Source organism: Coloeus monedula (genome assembly GCF_965178545.1).
Source record: "Coloeus monedula genome assembly, chromosome: 11".
NCBI lineage: Eukaryota > Metazoa > Chordata > Aves > Passeriformes > Corvidae > Coloeus > Coloeus monedula.
The window spans coordinates 10843356-10856638 of record NC_138791.1 but is presented as its reverse complement, the minus strand read 5'-3'; the positions used below and the strand labels follow the sequence as shown (position 1 = coordinate 10856638).

Genomic DNA, 13283 nt, shown 5'->3' with positions numbered 1-13283 from the left:
TACCTTATGTAACCTTCATTATGCCAAACAAGGAATCCTACTTAGAACCAGATCCTGCTCCCTTTGAAGTAAGTGGAAAACTTTCCATTTGCTTCATTGTGGAGGATCAGGCCCACAGGGAGTCTAGTTTGTCTCTGTAAACAGGATAAAGAAGCAAAAGAAACATCCGAGGCCACTTGTAAGAATTTCCTGGCAGTGTAGGTACCAACAATTAACAAGTAAAAATAAAAACCCTAATGCTTTATACAAAAACATTTTAATCCACATTTGCTTTCCTCTTTCCATACTTACTTCTCACGGGCTAGAAAGAGCATTGTGAAATGTTTGGCAAACAAGAAGGACTTTGGTCTAGATTCTATGTTCTGTCCATGTGCACTTTCTGCTTTGTAAACTTTGTTCTGGAAGCACCTCTGGACTCAGCTAAAATGGGTCATCAAAGCAGATCCTAAACTTGACAGCTATGTGGAGACACACATAACTTTGTACATCCTGCAGTGTCAATACCTTGGACAGGATTATGTTCTGTTGCATCCAACCATAGAACAAGACTAGATGCATTCAGCTGGCTGGGTCCTGGCAGTTATAACAGCATATTGATGCCCCCCATTTAAAAACAAAAAGCTTCTCTAGTTTCTCTGGCAAAATACTATCTCAATAATTTCCTTTATTGACCGAGGAAGTATTTGTAAGAGTTTGAAAAATGCAGGCTGTTATATTCAGAAAAGAGAATACTGCCCTTAGCTACCTTAAGAAGCTATTGAAGTTGGGTGAGGAATGACATCTCTGTGTCTCCTTTCTTTTTGGTCTGAGGAAGCCAAGAAAACATCACTGTCAATAGCAACAAACCCCACATTCAAGATATGTTTGTCCTGAAATTTCTTGCCTATTTACAGCTCCCATCCTAATTTCTCAAAGTTTTCCTCCTATCCAACATGATATTCTCAGTAGTTCCTACAGGAAATGCCATCTAGATAAGTTGTGTTGAAGTGGGTTCATGGCTTGTTTAAAAAAAAAAAAGGCCCACAGAAAGAGTAATTATTACTGTTTTGCTGCCAAAATAAGAAGTCAGATAATTTTTTCACTGGATCCCATGAGCCTATTTTGAATCTCACTGTATTTTCACAAACTTATGACTAGAAATATGCATGAAACAACGTAGGATTTCAAGCTATGAGGAATGATGCACCATTTGGACGTTTGGTTTACAATCTGCAGTTTTCTTGTATCCATTTGTTGCTATGACACTGTGGCATCTGTGACATTTTTTCTCCCAGAGCTGCATTTCTTATTGGCAGCCTCAGTGGAGAAGCCAGAAGCTGAATAGGTTGCCATGACTGAAGTGACAGATAAACTCATCATTGATAGATCATCTAATACCCATAGATCATCCAGTCCCTCCAAAATAGTGCTGAAAAGTATTGGTTCAAAAGCATCAAGAAATTTGCTTTAATTTTCTCCATTATTTAGCCTCCATGCAGTATCAATTTAGCAGTCTTAGTAGTATTAAAATGGAAGACATTTCTCTCAGAGTAAGGAGAGCAGACTTACAACTTAATAATGCATTTTCTAAGACCCAAGTGCAGAATGATCTCAGATTTTGGGCCTATCCCATGTCAAACAATTACAGTTGTTTTCTACATGAAATTGGTTTTGTTTTTGTTAACTACAGAAGATAAACACATCATAGGAGGACTATGATCAATTAAGAGGCTGAAACTCATATTACTTAAGACTTTCCGTGGTGGTCTTTATTTTTTGCAGCATTTTATTTAATTACCTAATAGCAGCCCAGGAAACATAAAGCTGCTCTGCCTTCAATCTGTGACATCATCCACACCACTCACAATTAAAACTCTGTGTCTTGGGACTTGTTCTGCCTGTGTGTACCTTTAGATGTGGCCTGTGGATTGAATCAGATTATTTCTGGATGTGCCTTGTTTGTAACATCTTTTCCACACCCTGTTTTGTGTGGGTCACCATTACCATGTGACTGAAAGCAGAGCACCTTTCCTCTGCCAAGAAATTGCAAAATGGCAAAGATTTTTTTGCAGTGTAGTTTGGCTGATAGGAACTGTATCATTGGTATTCAACAGCAAAGGCTTTTTTCCTCCTGCTTGTAGGCAAGGAGATTACTGAACTGCAAGCCAGGAAGTTACACACTTACATAAACTCCCTCATGCTGGCTGTGTAAACCAAACCCTGAGATCTGGACCTATGTGAACTCTCCCATCACCACTGCAAGAGCATCATTGGTAAGTATTAGATAAAATATAAAAGGATCCAGAGACCTGGATCTTCCAGGAGTGGGTTTTCTTTTGTATTTGAGAAAGACTTAGGTTGTAATGTCTAAAGCACAGAAAAGATGAGCACAGTAACATGATCATCTTTACTCCAGGCTTGTGTGACCTGGGAGTAGAATTTTAAGTTTTTACCACCTAGGGTTTCACACTTCTCTGGTTAGTACAAAAAATAGAACCTAAGGAAGGATATGGTAAAAACCTTTCAATCATATCTGCAGAAGGAGGATCAACTGCTCACTTTCGTCATTGGGGAGGAGGGGACAAGAAGGAATCACCTTAATTTGCAGCAGAGATTATTTAGGTGGGCACTAAAGAAGAGCTTGAATGTACTTTGTCAGGAAAATCTCATTCCACAAGTGTTCACTAGTGAATGGTTTAGGTGTGCTTGATCATACATTTATGTGAGGACACAAACCAGCCCACTTGTGGTCTTTTCCAGGCCTCTTCTAGGATTCTAGAGGCAGTTAAAATTACAGAAGGCTTTTCTTATTTTTTGCACAGCTGTGTTTGAATCCTTGCTTAGACAAAGACTTGATAATATCTGTGTGAATCATGTGCTGCATCCACCCTCTCTCTCCTGGGACATGAGTCACTCATGAAGTGAATTTCATCAAAACTATTTCACCTTCTGCCCCGTGAAGTCATTGATGGCACAAAAAGATTCTATTCCCTTGTGACCAGTGGGAAAAATATCCAGTCATAGTTTACAGTGGTTATGCTAGTAACATACACAATATTGTGTTTCCCTTTTCTGATGGGCAGAATGTTTATTTTTCTACCAGCTGCATTCACTTAGTGTGTTATTCATCTATTTGATTTCACTATGTGTATATTTAACAGTTTGCAGTAAGGATGATGCACTCTTTAAACAGCTTTTCTCCACACAGTTATGATTTAAGTGAGTCTATATTGTTTGAATCTGATAGTATCACATAGTGTAGCTGAATCTTGGATTTATACCACAGATGGTACAGATTCAGAAATTATTTGAAAGTCATACAGTCCTAATTATCTTACAATATCTACCTCTGGACCTAGAAAAGTTGAAAGGAAGACAATGAATGCACATTCCAAAATAACATAAGCCAAAATGTCAAGTGTACCTTATATCTAAAGGGACAGAAATTAGCTTAGGATGTTTTTCTTGAGTCTTTTATGTCAGAGTGTACCAGGGACTAGAATTCTAAGGGTTATTTGGGTTTTCAAAACCCAATACAGAGACAGAGACTTCTGGATCCAGGAGAGATATTTATTGACTAGTTTAAAGTGGCTTGAATTCCGTCTCTGATGTATGTGTCTAGATATTTGATTAGATTAAACCTCCCCATAACTTTTATTACACTTCTCTACACAATGCTTGCAGCTAAATCAAAAAGGAGTCATCAGTCATTCCTTCTGAATTTCACTGTCTGAGTTTGCATTCACACTCAACTCCTCTTGTGCACATCCTGAGTCAAATGCAGATAAAAGTCTGAACAGGGTAGGGATACTCCAAGTATTACAGATACAATTTTACTACAAGGTTTGGCTTTTTTTTTAAAAAAATTCTAACTCATTTAAAGATGCATGGATAAGAGAGTAGGGGAGTGGAAATTATTTTCACATCCTGAACACTGTTGTCTCTGTTATGAAAGTAACAAGAACACAGAAGGTTGAAAGCCTAAAAGTGACGGCTGAAACCCTAAGTATGACAGAACTGCTCATGTCTCACAAACTCAGAAAATCTGAGATCTGAGGCTGAAATTATGCTCAGGGCAGACTTTGCATCAAAGATAGTAGTTCAGTTCTGTGCAGGCATAGGAGATTTCATTCACTGTATTTGGGGTTGAATCTCTGTTCCAATGACAAAGGCCACTTTCAATTTATAGCTATCTTGAGGTCCAGAGTTTTTAGCAATGCAGTTATTATGCATGAAACTGTAGAAAGGAGTATAGAAAATATTTTCCCGGAGTGGTGTAGGTTTCACTAATGTGGATTGACTGTGCTGCCCTTTTTTTGGATAGGCTTAGGGAGGCTGAGACAGCATCACACACAAAATAAACATTTAGGCTGAGGCAACAGAAGCAAGTAGCAAGTCTAGGAAGCTGGTAAATGTCTGGAACTCACCATGTTCTCCATGACTCCCGTCCTGTTGGCAAGCTCACATTCCTCTGCATGCCCATTGCAAAAGCAGCTTCCCCGGACGATCAGGTCATAAATAGCATAGTGGGCGAATCTCTGGGGTTTCTCTACCACTCCTGAGCCATGGCATGGACATTCCTGTCTTTTTAACAGAAGCAGGCGGAGGTTGGTGAGCTTCAGGAGATCCTGAGCCTCAGGACTGTAAGGGTCTTCAATCCTGTTAGCCGGACTTAAGGCACGATAAATCACCTGAAAGAGACAAGGTTCACATCCCAGAACACATACAGGACTCTGCATACACAGCAAATGTCCCAAGATGATCTTCAGGAAAAAGCAATAGTTCCTATTTAGAAGACTCTGCATAAGCAGTTGTGGGGCTGTGGCTGATCCCAAAGCATCACAGCTGAGTTACCACCAGCTGGCCAAGCCTCAGCAAGTGACTGTGTCCCTGCTTTCATGCCATCTCAGGTGTGAGATGGGAGAAGCCTTCATTTAAACATCACTCCCTGGGGTTACTGAGCCCTGTCACTTCTTGCAGTTCAGCCAATATGTCAAGGGACAAGATAAGTCCACTTCATTATGTTTCTGAGCCAAGTGACAACAGTGTCACTCAGAGAAATCCAAGGTTTATTGGCATAACTGCAGTGTTAAATGCCATCCCAATTTCTGAAACCATTTTAGCAGCATGGCTTTAGCATGAGTTCTAGAGTCAGGTAAACTAAGGCACTAATCTGTGAAAGAAGTGGAAACTGTGATCAGACTTTTTACTCGGTCACTTGAACTATGCTGGAAACACAGCTCAGCTTAGGGTGAGTGAGCACTGAGAGAACCCTGTGTGCAAACAAAGCCAGGTGGTTTGCTCCTTAGAAACAGCTACAGAGCAGTGAGTTCACAGCACCCAAGGTGCTTGGTGCCTGCTGGCTGTCTGTAGGTTGTTACACTTTTGTCACAGCATTTTTGCTGTTTGATAGTTCTCCAGAGCAGCAACAGTTGGGTTTTGAGCATCACAGTTCTAATTTGGTGTTTAACAGTGACTGTTGTATTTTAGCTCATCACCACTCTATCCTTCTCTGTCTTCTCTGTCTCTCAGGGTGTGCTTGTTTCTGTTTCTTTTGGGAAAGGTTGATAGTGGAGGGCTGCACCGCAGTCCTTGCCAGCAAAACAGAGAACTGTTAGCACTGTTTCCAGGCTTAGATGTGCTAACTCCAATTTGACAGTTGTTTTCTCCTCTGCTTGAGCTTTTCCATCATGGCAGCGGGACTTGCCCTTGGGATTCTGTAGCCCTGCTTTATAAGTGGTCACAGTATCTGTCTGACTCACTCTCTTAGTATTAGCCATGTGAAATCTTTGTTTCCATAGGGATTCCCTCTTTCTTTCTCTCTCTCAGTTTTTCTTTTTCTTTTTCTTTCTTCCTGGTTAACTGATCTGTTTAAATACTTGTAGCATTTTGTACTTTTGCTCCTTTTCGCTTGCAGAAGCCACAAAAGAGCTTGTGGTATATGCCTAGGAGATAGCTCTGTTGTATGTTGATGGCACATGGGAAGAGAAATCCCCTTAATTAACAGGATCAGCTGGCAGGCTTCACAGAGAACTCAGGTACCTCTCCCACCTGTCCACAGTGTTTTCTATTTGGTAAGCTCTATTCTTTTTTTGCTTTTAATTGTCTTCTCTTATATGGTCAGCTACTTACAAAGCTGCAAGCAGCCCTGCTTGGTGGGATCAGAGATGCCCACAGTTCCTTGTTTGATAGAGCTGTGGGCAGATTGCCCAGGCTATGCAATGCAGGTGCCTGCATTCCCCTGACCAATGAAGCCATGACAAAATAGCCCAAGCATTTCCACCCCTATGTCTACATTCCCCTGGTCAATGGAACCATAAGCAAATGGCTCATTCTGTTTTGCCCAGGTGACCAGCATTCCCCTTACTGATGGATTCACAGCACAAAAACCAAATCCCCATATCTGTCCAGTTCCCCTAATCCAGGATGATCTGAGATTTTAGTGGAAACCATTTCATGAACCCTCTCTCTTTCCCAGTCCTCCGTGGACCACACAGAGGTGGAGTGCCTTCTCAGAGTCCAGAGTGCCTGATTGTGTACTGACACACACATCTCCTTCCCATGTTATCAGTTAAACTAAGACCAAGGCAGAGAACTGGGTGGAACAGTTCTGCAGAGCCTGCTGAGCTCAGAGATCTCAAAGAATGGTTAAAAGTCCCTGTGAAACTGTTTAAATTGGCATAAACCAGAGGAATCGAGGGTAAAACAGTCTATTTAGTCACTGGCTTTTACAAGCTCTATTCTCACACTTAGCATTCTTGTCTATGGTTTCTCTAATATACATGCTTAGTAAAAATGGTATCTCCTTTCAGATGGATCTCCAGAGGATAGCCACCAGATAAGTGGCTTGAGAACATAAATGCTAGAGGTACTTTGCTACAGAAAATAGACATCAGAAAGGTAATTGACATAGCACTGGTTTCTGCAGGATCTGCTCTGGTCCTGCCAGTGACCTCCTTATACAAGGCTGGGCAAGAGGCCTCGCATCTCTGTGCCAGAGATCCCAGCTGTGAACAGCTATGGGACTCCTCAAAGGAGACAGAGAGGAGGGGTGAATGAGGTGGAGAACAAGAGTTTTCACTGAGTCTCTCTGAAAAAAATCAGCAGATAATGGCCAAAGGGTTTATTTTACTTTCTGGCACTATACATCTTCTTGATAGCAACAGTTTTGCACTGTATTATAGTAACTGTAAAGAAAATACTGTGCACTACTAGAAACCTATTTTGTACATGGCATGACAAGTTTAAACAGATGGATTCATATTTTGGGGTCTCCAGTCAATTATCCGTCCTCCCCATGTCTTAATTGGCATTCTGAGAGCACTGAGTTCTTTAGGCAAAGAGCAGCTGTCAGGGGCTCTTCTCTCAGCAAAGGGCCACTTGCTTTCACCAAGCTGTTTTGTTTCTTATTTCTTTGCTTGACAGCTTAGAAAAAGGTTTGGTTTCCTGTGGCTTTATTGTTTTGCAAATATTTTCATTTCTGGCCTTGCCTCTCTTGAGAGGAGTTGCTTTGGCATTTTCCATACCCCATTAGAACACTGAACATCATTTGTGAGTAGAGACATTAATAGCTTGGAAGTCCCATAGGGATTGTGGCATCCTTTTAAGACAAAAACAGTATTCCATTCCAGCTGAGGTACAAGAGTTTGCTTGTATGATTAATTCATTACACATTTCTGTCTGGAATAAGCTCACCGGTGAGACTAGATTTGCTTGTCCTTATTTCTCCCAAGGCAAGTCTTGTTAAGTGTTAAAGATCTGATTTGGGTGATATAACACTAGCGAGGTCTTCTGGGAGCTGCACTTAAATGTTCTTCTAGGATTCAACCTCCAGTAAGGAATTAACCTTACTCAGCTTTGTAAAAATCAAAGACATTTTGATCAGCAGATATGTTGTGCCAATAGAAGTAGGTTTAGGTGAGCTACATTTTGCACAGAGGTAGCAGTTTTATTTCATACTTATATCAATTTAGCAGTTTTATTTCACATATGCATAAAACTGGAAAATGGAATTTCTCTCTCTCGTCCCTTCTGGATGTCCCATTCTCCTTGAAATTTGGGTGGTTAAAATTATTGGGCACAGGAAATCATATAAGGTAATCACCATCTCTTGCCTCATTTTTAATACTTTATTGAATGTTTCTTCTGACATTAGAGTGCCAGTCATAAAGTGGTTCCTTAACATATAGCTTGCCCTACTGTCAAGAACAAGATGTTAGTATCCATAATTTCTCCTCATTAGACTACTGTATATATTGATTCAAGTAATTTTAGATTGGGATAAATTTTTTTAAAGGAATTGGTATCTCTCCTTACATGCCAGGAATTACTTTTGCATAAATGCATAATTTAACTATAAATAAATAAATAAATAAATAACCCAACAAAACCAACTCCCTAAACTTTTTTTCTGTGTAATAAATGCATGATTATGTTTTAAATAAATGTGTTTGGGTTTATAGTTCCCTAAGGAAAAATAGATCCTAAATTAAGAGACAGATATGTATGGGTCGATAATTTTGCATGATTTAAGAAAGAATTTTATTTCTTTAAAAAAGGAAAAGGTGTCACTTCAATAAAAATACAGAGTTGGGAATGCAATTATTTGGTCATAGCCCCAGCACAATTGCTCAGCAAGTACTAGGGTCTAATGCTGTTCTGGACTGATTTCAGTAGAAACTCAGTTTTATGTATTGTTTTCTTTCGTAAAAATGGGATATGGGTATTCAAGTACTTTGTGCAATGGGAGGAATATTAATAAACTTGTATCTGGAAAATTTCAATGAGAATTCCTGGAGAAGGATGTTCATAGATGTAAGTTTAGTAATTACAGGCAAAAGATAAGAGTCTGGCCATCTCAGCCATTGATGCATGAATGTACTAAAGATTAGATTATAAATGGATCTAAGTATTAGGTAACTCCTAGAGTCATGAGCTGTAGGAAGAGACCTTTCCACTTTTTCCACCTTTTCACTGTGTTATTTGTTCCTTTTATTTCAGTTCACAAGGTTTGTAATTAGAAAGCCTATGAAGCAAATTCTGTCTATACAGATAGACATTTGACTTCTGCCTTTTGCAGAAAGGCAGAAATAATATTATTTTTTCATTTCCCAGAGATACTGTGTGAATTTTCAGTTTTCCATTACATTCATGTAAAAGACATAAAGAGAGTATAATGAAAAAGAAGTGTTTTCTTTTAATTAAGATGCAAGCTTTGAAAAGAGTTTCCCATGTTTTTCACTGTAAAGCTATTTCTCATCTGCTGAAATCTCTATCTGGTAGCAAGCTCTGTTCTTTTTTTGCTGTATCAGACTGCCCTGAAATCTCCCAGTTGTTTCGTTAAACATCAGTATGCAGCTGTCATAAAAGTAGCATAGGCGCAGCTGCAGAAGAAAATCTGATGGTGATTGAGTCTGCTTAGGGACACCCTAGAAATCTTTCCATTGAACTGGGTGGAAGTTGAGGGTGTTCAGCACCTCTGTAATTTAACCCTTTGTGGAAATACATCCTGGGTCACGAGTTTCTCTTATAATCAGGAGCTGGCGCTGGAGCCGAATGCTGAGTAGGACATTCATGCTTATCTGCATATCTGCCATCGAGCGCATATTTGTCATTCTCATTCTCAAAAGTCAGTCAGCTGCGCCTCAAAAAAATGGTCACTACCCTGTCCTCTCCTGACCTTCCTAAGAGCAAGGAAGTCTGGAAAATGCTGTAAGTGTGCAAAGCTAAAAAAGGCAGCCACTGTTAGATGACTAGTTTTGCTATACACAAGCTGACACAGCCTCACATTGTTCTTTCACCAATCAAGAGCTCATCTTCATTTCAGAGACAGTGTCTCAGATTTTTGATTTCTTGCCATTGGTTTTGCTTCTCCATTCCTGATGCATCTAATTCTGTTTTCTTAACCTGATCTTCCAGCCAGTATTAGCCAGAAAAGATGTGGACACAACAAATGTTCCCCCTTGCAAACTCATAGCCTAAGGTCAAGGAATATGAATCATAAATGGAGGGCAGTGCCAATGCGTGGCCTCCTACAAAAGAAGATCCTCATGCAGAGCAAGAATTTGATATTACAAATCATCCTTAAGCTGTGTTCATCATGTTGCACACAATCAGGTTAATGAGGTCAGAAATGTCTGTGTGCTTATGCTGGGTCCATCAGAAGGAAGCTGCAATAAAAGCTCTCATCACTCCTAAATGCTCTTCATTAAGAGATTTTCATGTGAGTTGACTTTGTTCTTAAAGGAACAGTAAACAATTGTCTCAGAATTTTTCCTATCCAGTGGCATACATCCTCTGATTTATTTGATGGAATTCCATCTTGTGGTACGGTAGCCGTAACTAAGAAGTAGTCTTTTTTCTGATTTACTGTTTGGAGCACAAAGTCTAACTATTCTTCCAGCCATTAGAAAGTCTATTCTGACAACTCATGGAACGGTGTTTTTTAGTCAAGATCCACTGCTTTTCGGTCCTTCCAGGGAACAAAGCTTAGAAACCAGTATAGAATATGGTAGCCTGTCAAAGAAGCAATTGTGCTTTTGATTTTTTTGGATTTCTTTGATCTGGATGAACGCAGCTACCACCAAGACAGTGGCATCTTGAATTCATTCTGTATTCTCCAAATCAGAAAGGATTGATGTGCCTTCAGTTTGCATTTGCTTTGAGGTTATTCCAGTAATCCAGCTGGTGTGGCATTTTAATATTAATATTTAGGCATTTTTGCCAATATGATTATGGCATAACTGAAGTTAGGCAAATCTGAAGAGCTATGCAGACTTTTTCTCTTCCTCAAACAAATTGTATTCTGTAGGTTCAGGTTATCTGCAGATGTATATCCATGCAGAAAGGCAAGGGTTGTAGGGAGAAGCAGTACCCTCTATGAGACAGGTGAAGTGGTTGGAACATAAAGTCTAAATTATTTGACAGAAAACCCTTCAGCTTTCAGTCTGTATAGAGGGGATGGGCAAAACTCCATCCATTCTACATAGCAGCACCTTATGTGGGGGTGTGAGAACATTTCCAGGCTCCCACAAAGTGCAGTGTCCTTTTTCATTGCGAGGGATGGTACTTGCTGTGAAATGGCAAAGGGCAGCACAAGGAGTTCTGTGATGCAACAGCCTGACTGGGAACTGGATTGAGAACAGGGAGACTCATTTCACTGTTTGCTGGATTGTGAGGGAAAGCTACAACAACCTGTCACCCTCATTGTCACCCCATTGTCAACCCATGTCAACCAAGCTGTGTTCTCACGGGAGAGCATCCATTTCTTGTAAGTGGAGCCACTTATATCTCTAAGTCTTGGCTGAAATCTTACACATGAACAGGTTTAGCTAAATGTAAAATCTCACAGTGACAGTGATGTGTGGACAACTGTAAGGCAAATATTTAAGTGTTCTTTTGCCTGGAGTTTGGAAATTACAATAACAAATTACTAAGTTTCATAGCATTTTAGGCAACCATTTTTTTTTCACACTTGAGACTTGGAAAAAAAAAGCAATGGCTGCAACTCCACTAAGTTTTTGATCAAACAAGGTGAGAAGAAAAAAAAAATTTGATATCCACTGCCTTGTATGTTCAGAAAATGCAGAAACAATGCTAAAAAACCCCACTGCTGTCTCTCTGGCTGGTTTATAATGTTCCAAACGTTTCTGAAATGGTTCATTGCAAACCAGGTCAGAGTAGGACACCTGGTGCCCTCCTCAAGTTCACTTGCCAGAGATGGGATTGCTGGACTTGTCTCAGTCAGTTCAAATTCCCTTCAGAGACAAATCCTTGAGCCCCTTAATTCTTCCTCCAGGGAAGCAGGGCCTGGCAGTGCTATCAGCTTGTTTACACTGCTGGTGTTAACTGCTTCCTCTCAACTTGCTTCTGCATTCTATCTGCTCTGCAGTTTGAGTTAAATGAAACGCTGAACAGACAGCCCTAGTCATAACAATCAGGCACTTACCTACACTAGTGACTAATCCCTCCTGGAATCCTTTCCAGATGGAAGTTGGAATAACCCAGCTGGAAGCTGGAATAACCCGAGCATCATGCAACTTTCAGAGGCCAGTCCTGACGACTGTTGGATAATTCACTGAAGTGCAAGACCCTGTCTTTGAATCTCAGCTATTGGGAATTCAACCTTGTGATGGGCTGAGCAGGTTTCTTTCCAATGACCCCACTGCCATACGAGATCAGAACTCTAAGAAGTCACTGAAGCCTCAGTGACCTCTTGAATTATTGATGTTGCCACTTAATGAGGGATGTGGGGGTGTGTGTGTGCACAGGGGATACTTCTTTGTTTATCAAAAGGTTTGGCATGAATACAGTAAAAGAGAAGCTTGAGAAAAGGCAGTGAAAAGTGTAGGTCCTTGGAACAGGATCACATACATCCCACCCAGAGCCTTGTCCCAGGCCTGGGTTGGTGCTTGGGTGCAAGTGGTCCCCCTGTGCCACAGCTGTTGCTCAGGAAGTCCATGTGGATGGAGAAAGGCAGCAGAGGCTTCAGTATCAGTGCAGAAGACCTTCCATCGGGTTGACTGTGGCTTCTCTCTGAACAACCTGGTGGCTTTTGAAGAGACAGAACTGCATCCAGCACAACCTGTCATGGTCTGGCATTCACCGAATGGAGTGTGTTTAGAAGAGTGATTAAATGTCTTTTAGCTACAAAGAGGGTCCACTCATCTTTGACAAAAGGCACTGCTGGGGACTTCTGTCCCTAAAGAGGTCACCACAGGATACAAAACAGAGAATGAACAGGTCTTCTGTGCAAGGCACACTTAACATGTTGCCATAGAAACCAGTTACTTAATTCAGGCATACACAATTCTTCCAGCCCCCAGTGAATTCCAGTAATGGGTTTATTATATCACACTTCACTGGTGTCATCTGTCACACAGACACTCACATAAATGAACCAGCCTTTGATTCAGAACTCCTTTCCACTAGCTAGACCCAGTAGGGGAAGGGTCTCCTTGTGGGCCTGGTGGTTACGAGCAGGTCAGTGTTCCACCCCGCTTTGCATGCTAATGTCTTCCTTTCATGCAAACATCCTAGTCAATGGAGGAGAACATTTGTTTTCATTTCCTGATATTCCAGTTTATTAAAAACGTGCTCTTGATCTCTCAGATCCTTGAGTGCACGTGCTGTCAGGATGCACGTTCAGACATTTCAGTCCCTTTTCCCCCACATGATGTTTGAACTGCAACTCACATTAATGTCTGATGCAATGTTAATTTCTATTTTTGTTTGGGCCAGAGTTTTGATTTATATCAGCTGACCTGAAGGCTCATTTTAGGCTCCATGGCTATATAGTACAGTGT

The 13283-nt window shown here is 40.6% G+C and overlaps 1 protein-coding gene across 1 annotated transcript in view; it reads right to left on the bottom strand.

Annotated features, from left to right (window-relative positions):
• Positions 1–13283, bottom strand: part of LOC309577172 (netrin-4-like) — a gene marked incomplete at both ends in the record, with an annotated part of 42744 nt that overhangs the window by 19378 nt on the left and 10083 nt on the right. The window contains one exon of the mRNA XM_082289001.1: positions 4407–4670. Coding sequence (XP_082145127.1) covers positions 4407–4670 — 264 coding nt within the window. The remainder of the gene's footprint in view (positions 1–4406; positions 4671–13283) is intronic.